The 20,479-nt window shown below is 40.0% G+C and overlaps 1 protein-coding gene and 1 pseudogene across 1 annotated transcript in view; both read right to left on the bottom strand.

The window, feature by feature from the left end:
- Nucleotides 1-20,479, bottom strand: part of TTL (tubulin tyrosine ligase) — a gene marked incomplete at its 5' end in the record, with an annotated part of 43,328 nt that overhangs the window by 7,842 nt on the left and 15,007 nt on the right. The window contains 2 exon segments of the mRNA XM_006156678.2: nucleotides 10,625-10,894; nucleotides 12,980-13,115. Of these exon segments, the coding sequence (XP_006156740.2) occupies nucleotides 10,625-10,894; nucleotides 12,980-13,115 (406 nt within the window).
- Nucleotides 11,388-11,825, bottom strand: LOC106735747 (40S ribosomal protein S19 pseudogene; annotated as a pseudogene).

The following is a 20,479-nucleotide window of genomic DNA, read 5'->3' as shown; positions in this document are numbered from 1 at the left end:
CGTACAAGACGCTGAAAACAGCCCCCCCCCCCCCCCCGGGAGGCCCCGGGAGGGGTGATTTCTGGCTTTCTCTCTATCTGGAGAGCACACATGCCCGATAGCAAAAATCTCTCTTAAATTAAAAAAAAAAGAAGAAGAAAATGGAGGAGAAGGAACTGTGGCATGGCCATCCCCTCTGAGGGGTGACTTCTTACTTTTCCTCTCTCTGTCTCTCTCTGGCAAGTACACAAGCCATATGGCAAAATCTAAAATAAAAGGACTACCATTTGGTGAGAAACAGAATTTGCTTGCAAGTATGTTGGTTTCATTCATTTCTTTCAACTGGCTCTAGTTCTAATGCCAAGCAATCGCTAATTAAAAGATTTAAGAGCTATACATATTGAAGCTAAATACTGAAATATAAAACAGACTTACCAGTAACTACTATTTGAAAAAATAGGGGGGACTTTAAACACACAGAAACAAGGTGGAAGGGAATCTTGGAAACAAATTAGTAAGTACACAAGATCTGAGGTCAGGCCAGAACCATCAAGCTTTTTCTTTTTTAATAATTATTTATTCTTAATTTTATTTATTCATTTATTTATTTTAATTTGACCAGAGAGAGACAAAAAAAAAAAGAGAGAGAAAGTGAGAAAGCAAGTCACCAGGTCCAGGACTTGAATCGTGGTCAGCCAGTGGGAGTGTCCAGCGCCTTAACCACCATGCCACCTGCTGGTCCTCAGAACCCTCAAGTTTTTTAACCTCTCTAAGCCAAACTTTGACTACCTTATCTATAAGGGTGGGGGCAAAAATAATACCTGCCCCCCAGGGCTGAGACTGTTCAGTAGATCATTTCATCTGAAATACGGCGTAAGTCCTGGTATATAAGAAGCATCTAATAAATGTTACTCTTACGAACAAGCATTCTTTTATTAGTTTATCATTAAATATAATAGTCACAAACCTATTATTTATGAATAATTAAATAATTTATCTGGTACAGTCACTCCAGAAAACTTGTGCCATTTCTGATTTATGAAGATATTCTCTGATTTTCCCCTCAACTGTTCAGGCAATAAATTTATCTTAGTAAATAAGATGCTTAATGATGACACGTGAATTTCCAGAGATAACTGCCCTTTCCAGAGCTGTATATTTAGAAAGAAAAGGTGCAGGTAACTGGCTTCCATGCATCTAACTCTAAAATGTATTTTTATGAATTAGGTGTGGACTCACAACTTTAATAAAGAACTGAGACTTTTGTAAACACAGATCCAGGATCTTGGTCCCCAAACCCTCCTCCACTCCCTCACACTAATCTTCAATCACCTTTTCTTTTTTTCCCCAACAGGAAAGTATTTCTACAGATATGTTTAAGCCATTTAAGAACTAATTAAAATAATTTTTTTTCTCCCATTCAACTTAATCCCCATGGTATAGTCAAAGATTCCAATTTTAAAAATATGTGTTTTATCTCTGTTTATGAGAGAATACCTTTAACTTTTGTTTTAATTAAAAGACCCTTTAAAATATTATAATTAAAGGGTCCAGCAGGTGGAGTGGTGGTTAAGGTGCTGGAGTTCCCTGTAGCCCACAGGGGATCAAGTCTTGAACTCAGTGGCTTGAAACTCTCGCCAGGTGTGTGTATGTGTGCATGCGTGCCCTAAATCGTGAAAGTAGAACAGAGGAGAAGGGATTGAGGCATGTCCATCCCCCTTGGGGGGTAATTTCTCACTTTACCTCTCTCTTTCTGGCAAGAATACACACCCTATGACAAAAATCTTGAAGGAAAAAGAAAAGAAGAGAACTATAATTTAAAAAGTTAAATAGATGCTTTTGGTAAAAAAAGAAAGAAAGAAAAAACTGCAGAATACTAAAATATAAAAAGTGAAAGAAACATCACTCACTGATGTAGGAAAAACTGAGAACCAGATAGATCAAATCAAACTAAATATTATATCTGCTGGAAGCCCAGAATTAATCATTTATTTTGAAGATTTTCTTTTTCATCATCAGAGACTTTATACGGAGAATCTTTTCTTGGCTGTACTTTTTTTGGAAGTTAGGGGGAGGCTAGCTGGAAAAAAAAAAAAGAAAGCAGGGGAGCTCTAAATTTATAGCCCTGAAGTAGCAACGCTCTGAACTGCACAGAACATGTGGAGGGCGTACAGCAAATTTCTAATAGCTCTTTTGCCTAAAATAGGAATTATTTCTCTGGCATACTGATTTATCTGGTATCAGAATTCTAACCATCTATAACCACTGAAGAAATGAGACTGCAAACCCTACAGTTACTTTGCTAGCGTCTATGTCAGAATACAATAAGGAAAAAGTCTCAGTCATGATAACAGGGTGACAATGACACAGCAGATAAACAGACTAATGGAACCGAATGGAGATCCCAGCATAGACCTCCCCACATAAGTGGTCACCTTATCCATAACAAAGGCACGCCACAGTACAATGAGGAAAGAACAGTCTTCTGCACAGATGACCCTGGGACAATGGATACCCTTGTGGAAAACCATGAAAGTTGATAACAATTTTAGATAGATTACAGTCTAAAGTGCAATACATAAAACCCAGATGTATACGTATCAACTATAGTATGGAATGGGATACTTACATTGGGTCACTGGAAAAGTCATGACATATTTTTTCATGTTTTTCTACGCAAAAATCCATCATGACTTTTTTTTTGAGAGGTTTTCGCTATAGGGCGCGTGCGCTCGCCAGACAGACAGAGACATAGAGACAGAAAGCGAGAAATCACCCCCCAGGGGGGATGGTCACGCCGCAATCCCTTCTCCTCCATTCTCCTCTCGGGATCTTGGGCACGCACACACACGCGCCCGGTGTGAGTTCTAAGCCACCAGGTCCGGGACTTGAACTGCGGTCAACTACGTGGGAATACAGCGACATAGCCATTACGCTAACTGCTGGCTCCCCAAAAATCCATCATGACTTTTCAGACAATGCAACACAATGGAATATCCCACAGCAATAAAAAGGATTAAACTATTGCTGTGTGCAACAAGATGGATTGGACATAATATTGAAAAAAAATTAACATAAAACCAAATATAGTATTACTCCATTTACATAAAGTTTAAGAACAAGCAAAAGGAAATTACGGTGATAAAAGTTGTAAGAGTGGCTGTCTTTGGCAAGAAATATGTATTTTTGAGAGATATTAAGGGAGTTTTCTGGGATACTGCAAGTGTTATATGTCTTTATTTTTATCATGGTTAGGTGAGTCTATCCATAATTTAAAACTCACTAAACTACACTTTATGCAATGTTATACCTTATTTTAAAATTTCTGCTGGACTGGGAACCAGCAGTTAGTGTAATGACTGTGTCGATGGACTCCCACATAGTCGACCGCGGTTCGTGTCCCGGGCCCGGTGGCTTAAAACTCACGTCGGGAGCGTGTGTGTGCGTGCCCAAGATCCCGAGAGGAGAATGGAGGAGAAGTGATTGCAGCGTGACCATCCCCCCGGGGGGGTGATTTCTCGCTTTCTGTCTCTATGCCTCTCTCTGTCTGTCTGGTGAGCGCACGCACCCTATAGTGAAAACCTATCCAAAAAAAAATTTCTACTGGATTTAGAAAACTATAATAAATAAAAACTAAGAAAAGATTTCCAAGCATAATAAGAAAGAGGACCAAGAGATTAAAAACAGACAATAGAAACAGACCCAGAAGTTAGAGGTTGGCAAATTTTTTCTATAAAGGGCTAGATAGCAAATATTTCAGATTTTGTAGACTATACATAGGCTCTATTTTATATTCTTCTTTTAATTTTGCTATAGGTCATGAAGAGAAGAAGGGGCAAAAGACATAAATGAAAAGATAATGGCCATGAACATTCCCAAACTGTTAGAGGATATTAAGCCAAAGATGGAAGAAGCACTATGACTCCAACACTGACATATGTATAAAGGAAACTATATACATCTTATAGTGAAATTTACAAAAATCAATGAAAAGGGATCTCAAAAACAGAAAAGATACTAAGATAATACTAAGATTTTAGCTGACTTCTCAGCAGAAAAGATGGAAGCCAGAAGATAATGATATGCTACCTTCAGAGTGGTAAAAGAAATTAACTGCTGGTCTAGAGATCTATTTCCACAGCAAATATCCTTAAAAAGTAAAGACCAAATACATTGTCAGATAAACGAGAACAGAAATTAATTCATTACTAACAGATCTTACTTTTAAAGTACTAAAGTACTAAAAATGTTAACATTTGTTAAAAATATGGAAAGATTGGCTCCATGGTCTGGTGGTTAGGGAGCTGGACTCTACACGGCTAACCACATAGTTTAAATCCCAGTTCCAGTGGCTTGAAAAACACACTGGTCATGTGTGCATGCATGCCCCAAATCCTGACAGGATGGAGAAATGGAGAGAAAAGATTGTGACCACATTCCATTAGGAGGCGCTTTCTCCTCTCCCTCTCTGTCTCTCTTTAGCAAGCACTCAAGCACTCTGGCCAAAAAAATTTTGTTAATTAAATAAAAAATAACAATAAGGAAAATGTTTGGAGACAAAAAGAAAATGCAAGAAAAAAGACACATCATATAAGGTATAAATGGATGGAAAATCTAAACAAATATTAACTATAAATAATAATAAAATAATGTCTTCTCGGGACCAGCAGTTAGCGTAATGGCTATGTCGCTGGACTCCCATGTAGTTTACCGCGGTTTGCGTCCCAGACCTGGTGGCTTAAAACTCACGCTGGGCGCATGTGCATGCGTGCCCAAGATCCCGAGAGGAGAATGGAGGAGAAGGGATTGCGGCGTGGCCATCCCCCCTGGGGGGTGATTTCTTGCTTTCTGGCTCTCTGTCTCTCTCTGTCTGGCAAGCGCACGCACCCTAAGAAATAAATAAAATAAAATAAAATAAAATAATTTCTTCTGAGTTTAAAATGTATGTAATATTAACAGTTATCCATGTATCTACCATCTAATATCTTTAAGCCCCTTCCCTATGTCCTTCCTGCCTCCCCTTCAGAGATAACCACTATTTTGAATTGTTTTTATTTGTTTAGGTTTTTGCCATAGAGTGTATGTGCCACCAGAGACAGACAGAGGGAAATTGAGAAATCATTTTTAGGGGGGATGGCCATACACTCTATGGCAGAGAAAGTGAAAAGCAAGCCACCAGGACTCGAACCATGGTCAGCCATATCAGAGTCCAGTGCCTTTAACCACATACCACCTGCTGGCCCTCTCTTCAACTTTTTACTGTAAGTGTACATTCCTCTAAATAACATTTTTTTTAAAAGAGGTTTTTGCTATAGGGCGTGTGTGCTCACCAGACAGAGAGAGAGAGACAGAGAGACAGAGAGCAAGAAATCACCTCCCAGGGGGAAGGACACGCCGCAATCCCTTCTCTTCCATTCTCCTCTCAGGATCTTGGGCACGCATGCACACGCGCCCGGTGTGAGTTTTAAGCCACCAGGTCCAGGACGTGAACTGCGGTCGACTACGTGGGAGTCCAACGACATAGCCATTATGCCAACTGCGGTCCCAACATATTATTTAGTTTAGCTTTTTTTTTTTTGAAATTTATATAAACAAAATGAACTTCCATACATCATGTATACAGATAGCAGTTTTTTTGTTTAGCATTATGTTTGTGTAGATCCAATGAAAATATCCTTTAGTAGTAGAGTGAAATAAACACACTCTAAGAAAACTAAGATGATTTACCACCAGCAAAACTGCTCTAAAAGAAATAGCTTAAGTCTGAAGTCAGAGAGAAACCTAGAACTTTAAAACTGAAGAAAGGTTAAAAAAAATTAAGTATCTGGGAAAATACAAAAGAATATGTTTTTCCTCTTATATTTAAAGTGGGCTTTTAAAAATAAATAATATATAGTCTGGTCATGTATTTTTCTTTTTTAAGAATTACTTAATTTTGGGCCCATAGGTGGCATGGTGATTAAAGGCACTGGACTCCCACATGGCTGACCACACCTCGAGTCCCAGACTTGATGGCTTGCTTCCTCACTTCTTTTCTCTCTCTTTTTCTCAATCTGTCTTTTTCTGGTCAAATTGAAAAATAATGATAATAAATAATTCTTAAAAAAAATGAATTACCTAATTTTGGGACCAGCAAATTGCATGATGGTTATGTTTTTGGACTCCTACATGGCCGACTGTGGTTTCAGTCCTAGGCTTGGAAGCCCGAAAATCATATCAGGCACATGTGTGTTCATGTCCAAAATTCCAAGAGGAGAATGGAGGAGAAGGGATTGTGGTGTGGCCATCCCCCTGAGATGTGATTCTCTGCTTTCTGTCTCTGTTGAGTGCACATGCCCTGTAGCAAAAATCTCTCTCTAAAAAAAGTATTATTATTATTTAATTTTATTTATTATTACTATCACTTTTTAATTTGCTATAGGGCACATGCACTCACCAGAAAGGCAGAGAGAGGGATGGGGGGAAAGGTGAGAAAGCAAGCTGCCAGATCTGGGACTTGAACCAGAGTCAACCAAGTGGGAAACCAGAGCCTTAACCCCTACTCCACCTTCTGACCCCTATCTTGTATTTTTTTCATTCAATCCACTACTCTATCGCCTGTACAAAAACATATGTAACTATGGTAGCAAAAATTACGACAATGTGGTAGAGATTTCAAAGTAAAACATAAAAGAGAAGTTAGTAAACTGAAATTTTAAGGTGTGTGTATGTGTGTGGGGGGGGTGGTGGTGTGTGTGTAAGAGGCGGAGTTTAAGACAAGGTCGCACTGTGTCATGATCCTCTGCCTCAGCCTCCCAAATAACTAGGGCCCGAGGTGCACACCAGCTTTTTCAGACAGGCTCACACTGCATGATCCTCTGCCTCAGCCTCCCAAATAACTGGGGCCCGAGGTACACACCACCACACCCAGCTTTTTCAGACAGGCTCATACTAAGTTGCCCTTGCTGGTGGTGAGCTCATGATCCTCCTCCCTATCCTTCCAAGTAACTGGGACTACATGTGCACACTGCTACTCCTGCTTCTTAGGGTGAGCCAAGAGGTCTCCCGTGTGACCTTAGCCTGCTAACCCGAAGTGTCCAGCAAATTTAACATGGCTGTGCTAGTTTCTGCATTTTATGTGAAGTGAGAAATAAACCTAAGAAGGTTGTGAGGGCCATGGTGATGAAGGTAGCTGGGCCCCACATGGCTGACCTTGAAGTTTGAGTCCTAGAATCAACGGCTTGAGAAACATGCTGATGGCATGTGTGTGCATGGCCAAAGTCCTGAAAGGAGGGAGAAACAGAGGAGAAGGAATTGGGTGGCCATTCCCCATGGGGTGGGTTCATTCTCTTTCTCTCTCCACCAGGGCAAGTCGCCATACCCCCTGGCAAATTAAAAAAAAAAAAAAAAAGACTGTAAAATATTAGGTTTGTATATTGAAATCCCCAGAGTAACCACAAACAAATAAATAAATAAAAATAAAGAGATGAAACCAAATACTCAACAGAAAAGTTAAAATAAACTAAAAAGAAGGACCAGCACTTAGTGTAATGGCTATGTTGCTAGACCATTTAGTTGACCATGGTTCACGTCCCGGACCCGGTGGCTTAAACCCAGGCTGGGCACATGTGCGTGCATGCCCAAGATCCCGAGAGGAGGATGGAGGAGAAGGGATTACGGCGTGGCCATCCCTCCTGGGGGGTGATTTCTAGCTTTCTATCTCCCAGTCTCTCTCTGACTTTCTGATGAGTGCATGTGCCCTATAGCAAAAACCTCTCAACAAAATAAATAAATAAACAAACTAAAAAATTCAAATAATTCAAAAGAAGGCCAAAAGATCAGGGAAAGAAAAAAAAAAAGAGGATAGATGCTAAATAATAAAATAGTAGATGTGACTCCAACCAAATCGATAGTTACATAAAGTTTAACTAATATAAACACGGGGCCAGCAGGTAGTGTGGTGTTAAGGCGCTAGACTCAGACATGGCCAAACTTAGTTTGAGTCTTGGACCTGGCATTTTGAAAAACATATCCAGTGTGTGTGTGTGCATGTGTGTGTGTGTGTGTGTGTGTGTGTGTGTGCCCAAATCCCAGGAGGAGAATGGAGAAGAAGAGATTCTGGCATGGCCATGCTCCCTGGGGGGTGGACGTGGGGGTTCTCTCTTTCTCTCTCTCTCTCTTTCTCTCTGTCTCTCTCTGGTGGTTGCATATGCCCAATAGCAAAAAAACCTAAAATGAAAAAATAGAAAACTAAAAAAAAAAAAAAAAAAAAGTAAACATACCAAATAAAATACAGAGTTTATCACACTGGATTAAAATTTAAAAACCAAACCCAACTATTTGCTATCTACTAGGAACTTACTATATAGTATATAATATGAAGGACATAATATCAAATAGAATAAAAATAAAAAGATAGAGACACACCATGGAACCAGTAATGTAAAGAAAATTGGAGTGGCTCTATCAGTATAGTTCTGATTCTGAATTTAGAATCAGACGAAATAGACTAGAAAGTAAGACATACTCTGAGCAATAACAATTACAGAGCGATAAAATCATCAGTTCCCAAAGAGACAACAATCCTAAATACATATGCACCTAACAACAGACCCTCAAAATATATGAAGAAAAACTGATAAAACTAAAAGGAAACATTGATAAATGTATAGTTACACTTGGAGACTTCAAAGCTTTTCTTCTCAATGAGTTGAACACACAGAACCAAAAATGAGCAAAGACATAAAAAACTTGAACATTATTATCCCCCTTGACCTAACTGACATTTATAGAAAACTCTTCTAATTTTTTTTGTTTGTTTGTTTATTGGTGCACTCTTCTGAAATTTTAAATAATTCTTTCAATGTACATGGAACATTCACTTAGGTAAGACTACACTCTGGGCAATGAAACAAACCTTAACAGATTTTAAGGAAATTAAACTATACAAAATATGTTCTGGAATATGTACTGGAAAATTCCAAATAATTAGCTATTAAACACAAATTTCTAAATCATACATGAGTAAAAATGAAGTTACAAGGGAAGTTAGAAAATATTTCAGAGGCCAGCAGGTGATGTGGTGGTTAAGGCAGCTGGATTCCCACATGGCCAATTGCAGTTCAAGTCCTGGACTCAGTGGCTTGAAAAATCATACCTGGGCGAGTGTGTATGCCCCAAATCTTGTGAGGAGCAAGGAGAAGAATGGATTACAGCATAGCCATTCCTCACTTGCCCTCTTTCTGTCTGTCTCTCTTTTCTAGTGAGCATAGGCACCCTATAGCAAAAACCAAAAAAAAAAAAAAAAGTTTGGTAAATTGTAAATGAAAACATTTACATTTACAATGTACCAAAAATCTGTGAGATACAGCTATTGCAGTACTTAGAGGGAAATTGATGGCATTAAAGTGCTTATCTTTTCTAAAAAAGAAATCTCTCAAATCAGGGATCTAATCTATCACCTTAAGAAATATGAAAATGAGCAAATTAAACCCACGAAAAAGCAGAAAGAAAAAAATGACAACATAAATCAAAGGTATTCACAACAAAAATGACAGAGAAAACAAAACTAAAAGCTGGGCCAGCAGGCATGGCATGGTGACTAGGGCACTGGACTACAACATGGCTGACTACAGTTCAAGTCCCGGACCTAGTGGTTTGCTTTCTCACTTTCCCTCTCACTCTCTCCCTTTGTCCCCTCTCTCTCTGGTTAGTGCACATGGACTATAGCAACATTAAAAAAAATAATAATGATGATGATCGATAAAGTTAAATAAGTAATTCTTAAAAACGACAAACCAAAAGTTATTTTTTAAAATAGACTTTTGCCTCAGGATGCATGCACTCACTGGAGAGACAGAAAGACAAAGACAGTGAGAGAGAAAGTGAGAAATCACTCCCCAGGGGGGATGGCCATGCTGCAATCTCTCCTCCATTCTCCTCCTGGGATCTTGGGCATGCACACACGGGCACCCAGTGTGAATTTCAAGCCACCAGGCTCAGGACTTGAACTGCTGTCAGCCATGTGGGAGTCCAGTGACATAACTGCTACACCATCTGCTGGCCCCCAAAAACTAATTGTTTGAAAAGATTAATAAAATTGATAAGTTTCTAATCAATCTGCACAAGTTGAAGAGAGAGAAAAAATAAATTATTAATATTAGGAATGACAGGAAAATTATTATGATCCTATAGATATTAAAATAAAAATAAATACTACAAATAAATATTTCCCATAAATTAGCTTAAATGGAACAATTCCTTGAAAAACCCAAGTACACAAAATTCCTTCAAGAGGAAACACATAACCAAAAGAAAAAGTTTAGTATGAAAGGGAGGCGGAGCAGATAGGTAAAGGAAAAAACAAGTAAAAGTATGCTTAATTGACAAAAAATGAGAAGTTATTTGCTGATGATAACGTATATAGTAAGATCTTGGTCGTGACTGACATGCATGGTATTTGTGCTGGAAAAAGCAATGTTGTATACTGTAAAGACATGATTAAATATAAATAAAAATGAAACAAAACAAATAAACAAAAAAAGACCCGGTGGCTTGAAAATCACAACAAATAGATAAATCAATAAATTAATTTTTTAAAAAGTAAAAAAAAAAAAAAAGAGAGCGAGAAGAAACACATAACTAAAAAGAGATATACTTATGTTACCTTATTATATGTTTGATTTGTAGTAAGATACTATTTTCCAGGGTAATATTCAAAGCACTTGTTAGGTACTGATTGAACTCCTCAAAGAACATTTCATTCCCTTCTTCGTATTTCCCATAGTTCTTTGAGTACTCCTTTTGAATGCAGTGATTGGTTAAATGGCAGGTTTTGTCTTGAAAATTATCAACGTGATACGGTTCTGAAGCAGTCCGAAGCACACCCTCTCTATAGAGGTAGATATTATACTGATGATCAACGAGGACCCAGCTTCTGCAATTCAATAAAGACACTGTTTCACTCTATTGCCCAAAGATTCTCTCTCTCTCTCTCTCTCTCTATATATATATATATATACATATATATACACACACACACACAAAGTTTCTCTCTCTCTCTCTCTCTATATATATATATATATATACATATATATACACACACACACACATCTATATAGATAGATATATAGATATAGATATCTATATATAGAGAAAGCAATACATACACACACACACACACACACAAATATATCTCAATCCCAACTCCTCATAGGGTATGAAAATAGGAAAAAAGTAAGTTCTAAAATCACATGAGGTAAACCATGAGTTAGCCAAGATAGTCGGTTATCATTAAATGAGGAAAACATTTTACCAGAAGTGACAGAGACTTTCATCCAAAAGATAGAGCATTTTGAAAAGAACTGGAGGAGCTGTTTTTGTTTTTGTTTTAACGAATGAGGCAATTTATTAAACCAGCATCATTTGCCCTAATGCTTCTTGTTGGCAGCTGCCATCTGTCCAGCAATTCTGTCCAGATCTCTCTGTTCCTGAGGTGTCAGTTTGTAGCCTCCATCTTGGGCCTTTTCCACCATTTTTAGCCCCTCCAGGGCTTGAAGGACCCAGCGGGCCACGTTCTTGAAGACTTGGCTGAAGTGGCTGGGCATGACACCATTATTCTGTCGTCCCCCATAGATCTCCATCATGGAGCCAACCCCAGCGCCACCCAGGAGGTACAGGTGCCGCGCTGTGGAAGCAGCTCGTGTGTAGAACCAGCTGTCATGGTAGGGAGCAAGTTCTTTATGCTTGGTCAGCTTGACAGTGTCCACCCATTCAGGGACTTTCAGCTTTCCAGACTTCATGAGGGAGGCTTCCAGAGCTCTGACGACCTCCTACTTACTCAGGTCTTTTACCAGAACTCTAGGCATCATGTGGCCTCCCTGCTGTCAGCCAGGGAAAAGCTGGAGGAGCTGATTTTTAAGGTTAACCCATGGAACCTCCATAAAAGAGCATGTGCTCTTTTAGCAACCTTAAGAAGATCACCTTACACCAATCTGACACAGGACTAATGTTCGAGAAGCACAAGTCATGATGGCACCAACGAGACAGAGTCCTTGATGTGAGAACGGCAAGGCCAGGGGCCTCTGCCAACGGCAGAGAGGGCTGTCTAGCATAAAATGCACCACTCAGCCTTCCTCCATGCCAGGTCCTTTGCTCAGAAACTTAATCCACAGATGTGAGGTGTGTTCATGGAATCCACAAAAAGTGAGACACAAATAATGAAGTGAAGACAAGTTGTGATTTGAATGATGTGTTCTATGTACCTCATTCAGCTTTTTCCATAAGCAAGCCCCTTACTTTTATGCTCTGCTCTTTGAACTCACAAGTCATTTTCATAAAAGAGATATTAAAACAAAAAAATCCATAGCCTTAGAAGTACTTTCCAGAATGGTAAAAAAAAAAATTAAAAGAAAAATAAGAGGGCCAACTGGGGCCTGGTGGTTAAGGGACATAGTAGATCCTCATGGCCAACTCACAGTTTGAGTCCCAGATCTGGCAGTCTAGAAAACACATTGGGTGTGTGCCCCAAACCCCAACAGGATGGAGAAATGGAAGAGAAGGGGTTGCAGTGTGATTATGCCCTCCAACCCCGGGGTGTGCTTTCTCCGGCTCCCTTTCTTTCTGTCTGGCAAGAGCATGCACCCTCGGCTAAATTTAAGAAAGAGAGAGAGAGAGAGAGGGAGGGAGGGAGGAAGGAACAAACAAAGAAGGGAAGGAGGGTGGGAAAGGGGGAGGGAAAGGGAGAGAATGAAAAGGAAAGGAAAGTAAAAAAAAGGAAAGAAAAGAAAAACAGGAAAGGAAAAAAAAGGAAAGAAAAAAAAAGGAAAGGAAAAGAAAGGGGAAAAAGGAAAGGAAAGGAAAAGAAAGGAAGAAATTAGGTATAGAAGCTCAGACCCAAGCAGCTGCACTCATTTTTGGGGAAATGAGTCAAACACTCCATAGTCTATGTCCCCTCCTTACTTTACACCATCACACTTTTTTCAAAAGAATGAAAACCACAGCTGTGGACACGATACATTACCGGATGTCAAACTTGCGATGACCTGGTTCTAGAAGCAAGGGGTGCTCAAGATATTTCTGGATCACGTGCACTTGGCCTTGGTTGTCTATGAAGTCAAGCAGCTCTGTGGCCTCTGAGGAGATGAGGATGCCTTCACCTAACAGAGCAAAAGCAAAACAGACACCAGTCTAGTTCATGCCAAGAGGGAAAGCTGTCTCAAAGCCAGAAAGGACATGCTGACAGAAACATACAGACAAAAAGCCCTTGCGATGCTTTCAATGGCCTGCTCACTCTCTTCTTTCCCAATCCCTTCCCTCCTGCAATCTCTTATGAGGAGGAATCTCTCTTTCTTCCTCGTAAGAACACCCAGGTTTTCCAACGAACTTCCTTCATAGACAGTTGTCAACACTATCTGGGCAGTCTCCAATCATGGAATTTCTATTTTCCAGGTATTCGAATTGTCTAAGCACTCTAAATAAATGCTTCTGACCTATATGTTGCTCACTGGCTACTGCAGTGTACACTGTATATTGTCTGTGACCAGCAAATCCATTTCTAACACTGTATCGTCTAGAAATAGTGGGAAGGGTGGGAAATAAAAGACAAATGTACCTTCCCTGCAGCACTGCAGTAGGAAAAAACTGGATACATTCAAATTGCCCATCAACAATAAATAAATGATATTAAATGTTTTTAAAGGCTTGAGAAGTAACTTACCTACTATAAAACTATGTCCCACCCCCCCCTTTTTTTTAAAGGTTTTTAACATTGAGCAAATATACTCACCATAGACAGAGAGACAGTAAGAGGAAAACTGAGAAATCACCTCCTGGAAGTTCGGCCACACCGCAATCCCTTCTCCTCCATTCTCCTCCTGGGATTTTGGGCACTCACATGCACATGCCCCCGGTGTGATATTCAAGCCACTGAGTCCGGGACTCAAACCATGGTCACCCACATGGGAGAACAGTGCTTTAACTACTATCCCACGTGCTGGCCCTACTATTCTCTTTTATTTTTATTTTTTTTTTTACAAAGAGTTATTTAATTTTATTTGTCATTATTATGGTTTTTAAATTTGCTGTAATGCTTATGTTCTCACCAGAGAGAGAGAGAGAGAGAGAGAGAGAGAGAGAAAGTGAGAAAGTGAGCCTCCAGGTCTGAGACTCAAATCACATTCAGCCTTGTGGGAGTCAAGTGCTTCAACCACCACGCCTCCTGCTGGCCCCTACCCCATTATTCTTTTAAAGTGTACAATTCAATGTTTTTTAGCACATTTAAGAGCTTTACAACTATCACTACCATCTAATTTTAGAACATTTTCATCGTCTTACCAAAACGACCTTGTGCTTATTAGCAGTTACTCCATCCCCTCCCTGGCAAGCTTTCTTCCAGAGAGGCTGTACCATTTTACAACCCCCTAGCAATGTGAGTGACCCAGTTTCTCCAGGCCCTTGCCACCGTTTCTCATCCTTGCCGTTTTTATAGTGAGAGCTGATGGTGGTTTTAATTTGCTGTTTCCCTAATAGTTAATAGACAGAAAGAAACCCTTTCATGTAGCTGTATAGCTTCTTGGTTGAAATGTATTTTCATGTGTTTTGCCCGATTTCTAACTGGATTGTGTGTCTGTTGTTGCTGTTTACTGTTAAGTTTTGAAAGTTGTTTATATAGTCTAGATCTGAGTCTTCTGTCACACACATGGTTAAAACTCCTTTTTCCTAGTCCATAACTTGACATTTCAATTTCTTTGTTTTCTTTTTTTTTAGTGAGAGATTTTTGCTATAGGGTGTGTGTGTGCTTGTCAGAAAGACAAAGAGACAGAGAGACAAAAAGTGAGGGAACCAGCAGTTAGCGTAATGGCTATGTCGCTGGACTCCCACGTAGTCAACCGCGGTTCACGTCCCGGACCCGGTGGCTTAAAACTCATGCCGGGCGCATGTGCGTGCGTGCCCAAGATCCCGAGAGGAGAATGGAGGAGAAGGGATTGCGGCGTGACCATCCCCCCTGGGGGGTGATTTCTTGCTTTCTGTCTCTATGTCTCTCTCTGTCTGTCTGGCGAGCGCACGTGTCCTACAGTGAAAATTGTCCTACAGTGAAAAACCCCCCAAAAAAAAAAAAAGAAAAAAAAAAAAAAGTGAGAAATCATTCCCCCAGGTGGGATGGCCATGCCACAGTGCTTTCTCCTCCATTTTTCCTCCTGGGATTTTGGGTATGCATGCACATGTGCCTGGTGTGAGTTTTAAGCTGCTGGGTCTGGGACTCAACTACATGGGAGTCCAGTGATGTAATCATTATGCCATCTGCTTGTCATTCCAATTCCATTAAGTCATTTCAGTTTTTTAACAGAGTGCTTTACAGAGCAAAATTTTTATTGCGATGAAGTTCAATCTATCAATTTTTACTTTTATCAACTCTACCTTTGGTGTCAAGAACCATTTACCAAGACCTATCTCCTATTTTTTTACTGAAAACAATTTATAGTTTTAAGTCCATGATCCATTTTGAGCTGGTTTGTATAAAGTGTGAGGTTTAGGCTGATATATATTTTTTTGCTATGGATATCCAGCACCACCTGTTGAAAACCTTATCCTTCCTCTGTGGAATAGCTTTGCACCTTTGTCAAAAATCAAGTGGACATATATGTTTAGTCTGTTCCTGATTACTCTGTTCCATTGATGTTTCTATCCTTCCATCAATAATATTACCCCAGGTTGAATACTATAGTTATGCAAAATGCCTTAACAGTAGGTAGAGATGGCATCCACTTTATTCCTTTTTTTTCATTGCTATTAAAGCTTTGCTAGGGCCTATATCTTCCTTTTTTAATATTTTTTAATTTAAATCATTTTATTTATTTATTTATGTATTTGTTTCTTTATTTTAGTTTGACCAGAGAGGGACAGAGAGAGGCAAAGTGAGAAAGTAAGCCCCCAGGTCCAGGACTTGAACCATGGTCAGCCATGTGGGAGTTCAGCACCCTTAAGCACCACGCCCACCTGCTGGTCCCTAGGGCCTGTATCTTTCAATATAGATTTTGTTTTAATGTTTTTGCCATAGGGCATATGTACTATCCAGATGGTGAGAGGCAGTGAAAGAAGTGAGAAATCACTCCCAATGGGGATAGCCACGCCACATTCCCTTCTCCATTCTCCTCCTGGGATTTCTGGCATATGTGCACATGTGCCTGGCATGATTTTCAAGTTGCAGGGTCAGGGACTCGAACTGCAGTCTGTCATGTGAAAGTCCAGCGTCTTAACCACCATGTCACCTGCTGGCCCCTCAATATGAATTTTAGAAGTTTTATGACTACACAAAAACCTCACTGAGCTCTTCATAGGAAGGACAGTAAACCTACAGACCACTTCGGGATGAACTGAAATTCTTACTATGCTGAATTCTGTAATCCATGAACACAGTTTATCTGTCCATTTCTTTGACTTCTTTCAAAATCATTTCATAATTTTCAGATTACAGAGTATACAAATGTTTTCTTAAGTTTATACTAGACATTTCATTTTCTCTGGGGTGATTATAAGTGGTATTGTATTTTAAATTTTGGTTTCCACATGTTCATTGTTGTAAATAGAAGTGATACTGGATTTTGAGTATGGATCTCATATCCTATAACATTGATAAATTCACTTTTTAGTTCTAGGACCCTCCCTCCTGTACTTAGACTTGCAGCTTATCTCACCTAGGTCTCCTGCTTTCAATGCACATGAATCTGGTTCATTAATACAATGACCCACTTTCCCTAAACATAGGCCCCTTCTTTATCTACTCAGTTTCTGTTACGTGTTTCTACCATTTGGTTAGTTTATTTTTTTTTTAAGAATTATTTTATTTAACTTTATTTATTTTTAATTTGGCCAGAGAGGGACAGAGTGAGAAAGCAAGCTGACAGGTCTGGGACTCGAACCACGGTCGGCCATGTGGGTATCTAGCGTCCTTAACCACCAAGCCACCCGCTGGCCCCCATTTGGTTAGCTTCTTCAATAAGAAGTTGCAAATCAAACCTGAGAAAGCTCTCATCTCTTTTCCTATACACATCAGATTTTCTGGTTCTTCTTTACTTCCATTTGTCAATTCTTTTTTTAAAGTTTATTTATTTCTTCATGAGAGAGAGAAAGAGAGATCATAAAAAAAAAGAGAGAGAGAGAGACAGAGAGAGAGACAGAAAAACAGGCACTAACAACAGGGTCTTCATGATGTGATCCACCCCTGGTCTAAGCCGGTTCGGATAACAGGTACCTGTGTGCATGCCCTGTGTGCTCAGGGAGGTCCTAGGACACGGACTCAGGATGTGCCGCCACCTTGTCAATTCTTGAGTCTGGGCTCTAATCTACTCCTCTGTAATGCTTTGCATGCTCTATTTCCAGGTGATCATCCTGAAACACTGCTTTCTTGCTCACTTTCTCCAACTGTCTCTACCGATGCCTTGCTCTATATAATCTGGTCCCAATCTCTCCCATATGCTCCAACCTATTTTCCTTATATTATTTTCTTATATATATGATTTCTTATTGAAAATTAAATTGCCTGATACTAGTAGGTTGGAAAAATAATGAGAAAAAAGTAAAGAGATACCAGGCTAGCAGATGGTGTAGCAGTTACATTGCTGGACTCCTGCATGGCCAACTATGGTTCAAGTCCCAGACCTGGTGGCTTGAAAATCATGCCAGGCATGTGTACATGTGTGCCCAAAATCCTGCGAAGAGAATGAAGGAGAAGGGATTGTAGCATGGCCATCCCCCCTAGGGAGTGATTTCACACTTTCCCTCTCATTGTCTCTCTCTCCAGCGAGTGTGGGCCTTAAGGCAAAAACCTCTTAAAAAAAAAAGTACTGACTGTCCGCACTCCATGGTAGAGACTGAAAGACTGGAGAACGTAAAAGTATAAAAAATTATAATGGACATTAGAGACAAAGTGGAAAGAGAGTGTAGGAGGAGAAGAGGGTAGGAAAGGAAATTTGGGGGGAAAATGGAGAGGTAAGACATTTGTGGGACACAGATAAGATTTATTATCTGTTGACGAGGATGTGTATGATAGTCTCAACTGGGCTGGACTGAGGTGCAAATCATGCCGGTAAAGTCTCTTCACAATCTAAATGATGTATAGTGATTTAATGTATGAATAATAATAAAAAATAAAAAAGTAAAGAGATATTAGTAGGTATACATTATAACTTTTAAAAGCTATTATTATTGTTTAAAAAGAATTATTTTATCTAACTTTATTTATTTATTTATTTATTTATTTATTTATTTATTTATTTATTTTCATTTATTTTTATGTGACCAGAGAGGGACAAAGTGAATGAGAGAGAGAGAGAGGGGAAAGTGAGAAAACAAGCTACCAGATCCAGGACTCAAACCATGGTTGGACATGTGGGAGTCCAGCACCCTTAACCACCATGCCACCTACTGGTCCCATTGTCATTTTAAAACCATGACATTAGGGGTTGATCCTGTGGCACAGCAGATAAGCACTCTGTGAAGGGAGCCAGATTCCACATATCCAACTGCAGTTCAAATCCTGGCCCCAGTGGCTTGGAAAACATGCCTGGTATGTATGTGCATATGCCCAGGATCCTGATGGGAAGAAGGAATGGAGGAAAGGGGACTGCAGCATGACCAGGCCCCACTGAAACTCATGCACTCTTTCTCTGGTGCATGCACATGCACCCTCCAGCAAAAGAAACAAAACCATGTCATTACAGGGAAATAAAAACATGGCCCACAGTCTTATTTCCTAACAGAATTTATTTATCTATTTATTTATTTATTTATTTATTTATTTATTTTTGCCATAGGGTGTGTGTGCTCACTGGAAAAGGAAAATAAGAAATTATCCCTTGTGGGAGATGGCCCCTCTCCTCCGTTCTCCTCTCAGGATTTTGGGCACACATCTGCATGTGCCCAGTATGATTCTCAAGCTGCCAGGTCCAGGACTCGAACTGTGGTCAGTCGTGTGTGAATTCAGTGCCTTAACCATCATGCCATCTGTGGGCCCCCTAACATAATTATTTTTATTTTATCATTTTATCTTTCTTTACTTATGGACAAAGAGTAATTCAGTCACTGTATTTTATCTCTTTTTCACTTTATGAACTTTAAAAAAAACTTTATTCATGATAGAGCACATGTATGTATGCACATATATAAGAAAGAGAAAGAGAGGAGCGCCCTCCCAAGAGCCTGGTCCCACACCACGAGTCCCTTCCTCCAGCCCTCCCTGCTCAGCTATCAGACCTGGGGCACTCATGCATGGCGCAAGTGCACGGTGCATTTCGTGCTGACCAGGCTAGGACTTTGAACCATAGTTGCCTTGTGGGATCCTGTTTCTCCTGAGCAGTGCATTACCACTGCACCATGGAGCTAGCCCTTTTTTCTACTTTATATCGTCAAAGTGTTTATGTTTGTACATTAGTTTCACATTATGTTAGTAGCTGGAAAAAATCCCATTCTGTCGATGTAAAAAAGTTACGCATTTGTTTACTGACTGCTGGGTTGTTTCTACATAGAATGTGATATTACAGCAAACATAGCAGTAAATGTCTTTGCTGTAGATTCTTTTTCTTTCTGTCATGAGAGTGTGCACACATGCACATGAGGGATCTAATTATGCCACAATCCCCTTTCTCAGTCCTCCAGATCTTCAGGATCTTGGACATCCACGTGCATTCTCGGCATCTTTTCAGGCCAACTAGCGATCTAAACTCACAGTTGGCCGTGTGGCTTCCAGCACTGTAGTCCGTGGACTCCACCACCAGGCTGGGCCTCATTTCTTTTTAAATATTTCCTTGGAGTAAGTTTTCAGGAATGAGATCGGGCCAAACTACATGAATTCTTTACAGCTGTTGCTTTGTATTATCTTATTGCCTTTTCAAAGGGCTATGAACTAATAGTGAGCAGTTTTTGTTTCCTTATTTTGTACATGTGAATAATACATAAAATTCACATTTATCTTGTGACTTTTGGATACTGGTGTAATATGTTTCCATGCGCTTGTTAACTGTATTTTTTATATCACTTACTCATATCTTCACCAACTAAACATGGAGAAATTATGAAGGAACTTTTGGGATTTTTTTTTTTTTTGAGAGGTTTTTGCTATAGGGCGCGTGCGCTCGCCAAAAAGATAGACAGAGAGAGACAGAGAGACAGAAAGCGAGAAATCACCCCCCAGGGGGGATGGCCACGCCGAAATCCCTTCTCCTCCATTCTCCTCTCGGGATCTTGGGCACGCACGCACACGCGCCCGGCATGAGTTTAAGCTGCCGGGTCCAGGACTCGAACCACGGTTGACTACGTGGGAGTCCAGCGTCATAGCCATTACGCTAACTGCTGGTCCCTGCAATTCTGAATAGGGGGATTGCACACTAAGTGGGAAGACTGAAAAAAGGGCAGGCCAGGTGGGCGAAGTTGGAAAGGGAACAGGAGGCCTACATCAGACAAGATGTAAGTCTGAAATGCCTTTTAGAGAAGGTGAGGATGCCAGTAGACCTAGATTTAGGGAAAG

Source organism: Tupaia chinensis, unplaced genomic scaffold (genome assembly GCF_000334495.1).
Source record: "Tupaia chinensis unplaced genomic scaffold, TupChi_1.0 Scaffold000511_1, whole genome shotgun sequence".
NCBI lineage: Eukaryota > Metazoa > Chordata > Mammalia > Scandentia > Tupaiidae > Tupaia > Tupaia belangeri.
The sequence above is the reverse complement of the archived record's forward strand: the minus strand, read 5'-3'. Positions and strand labels throughout refer to the sequence as shown.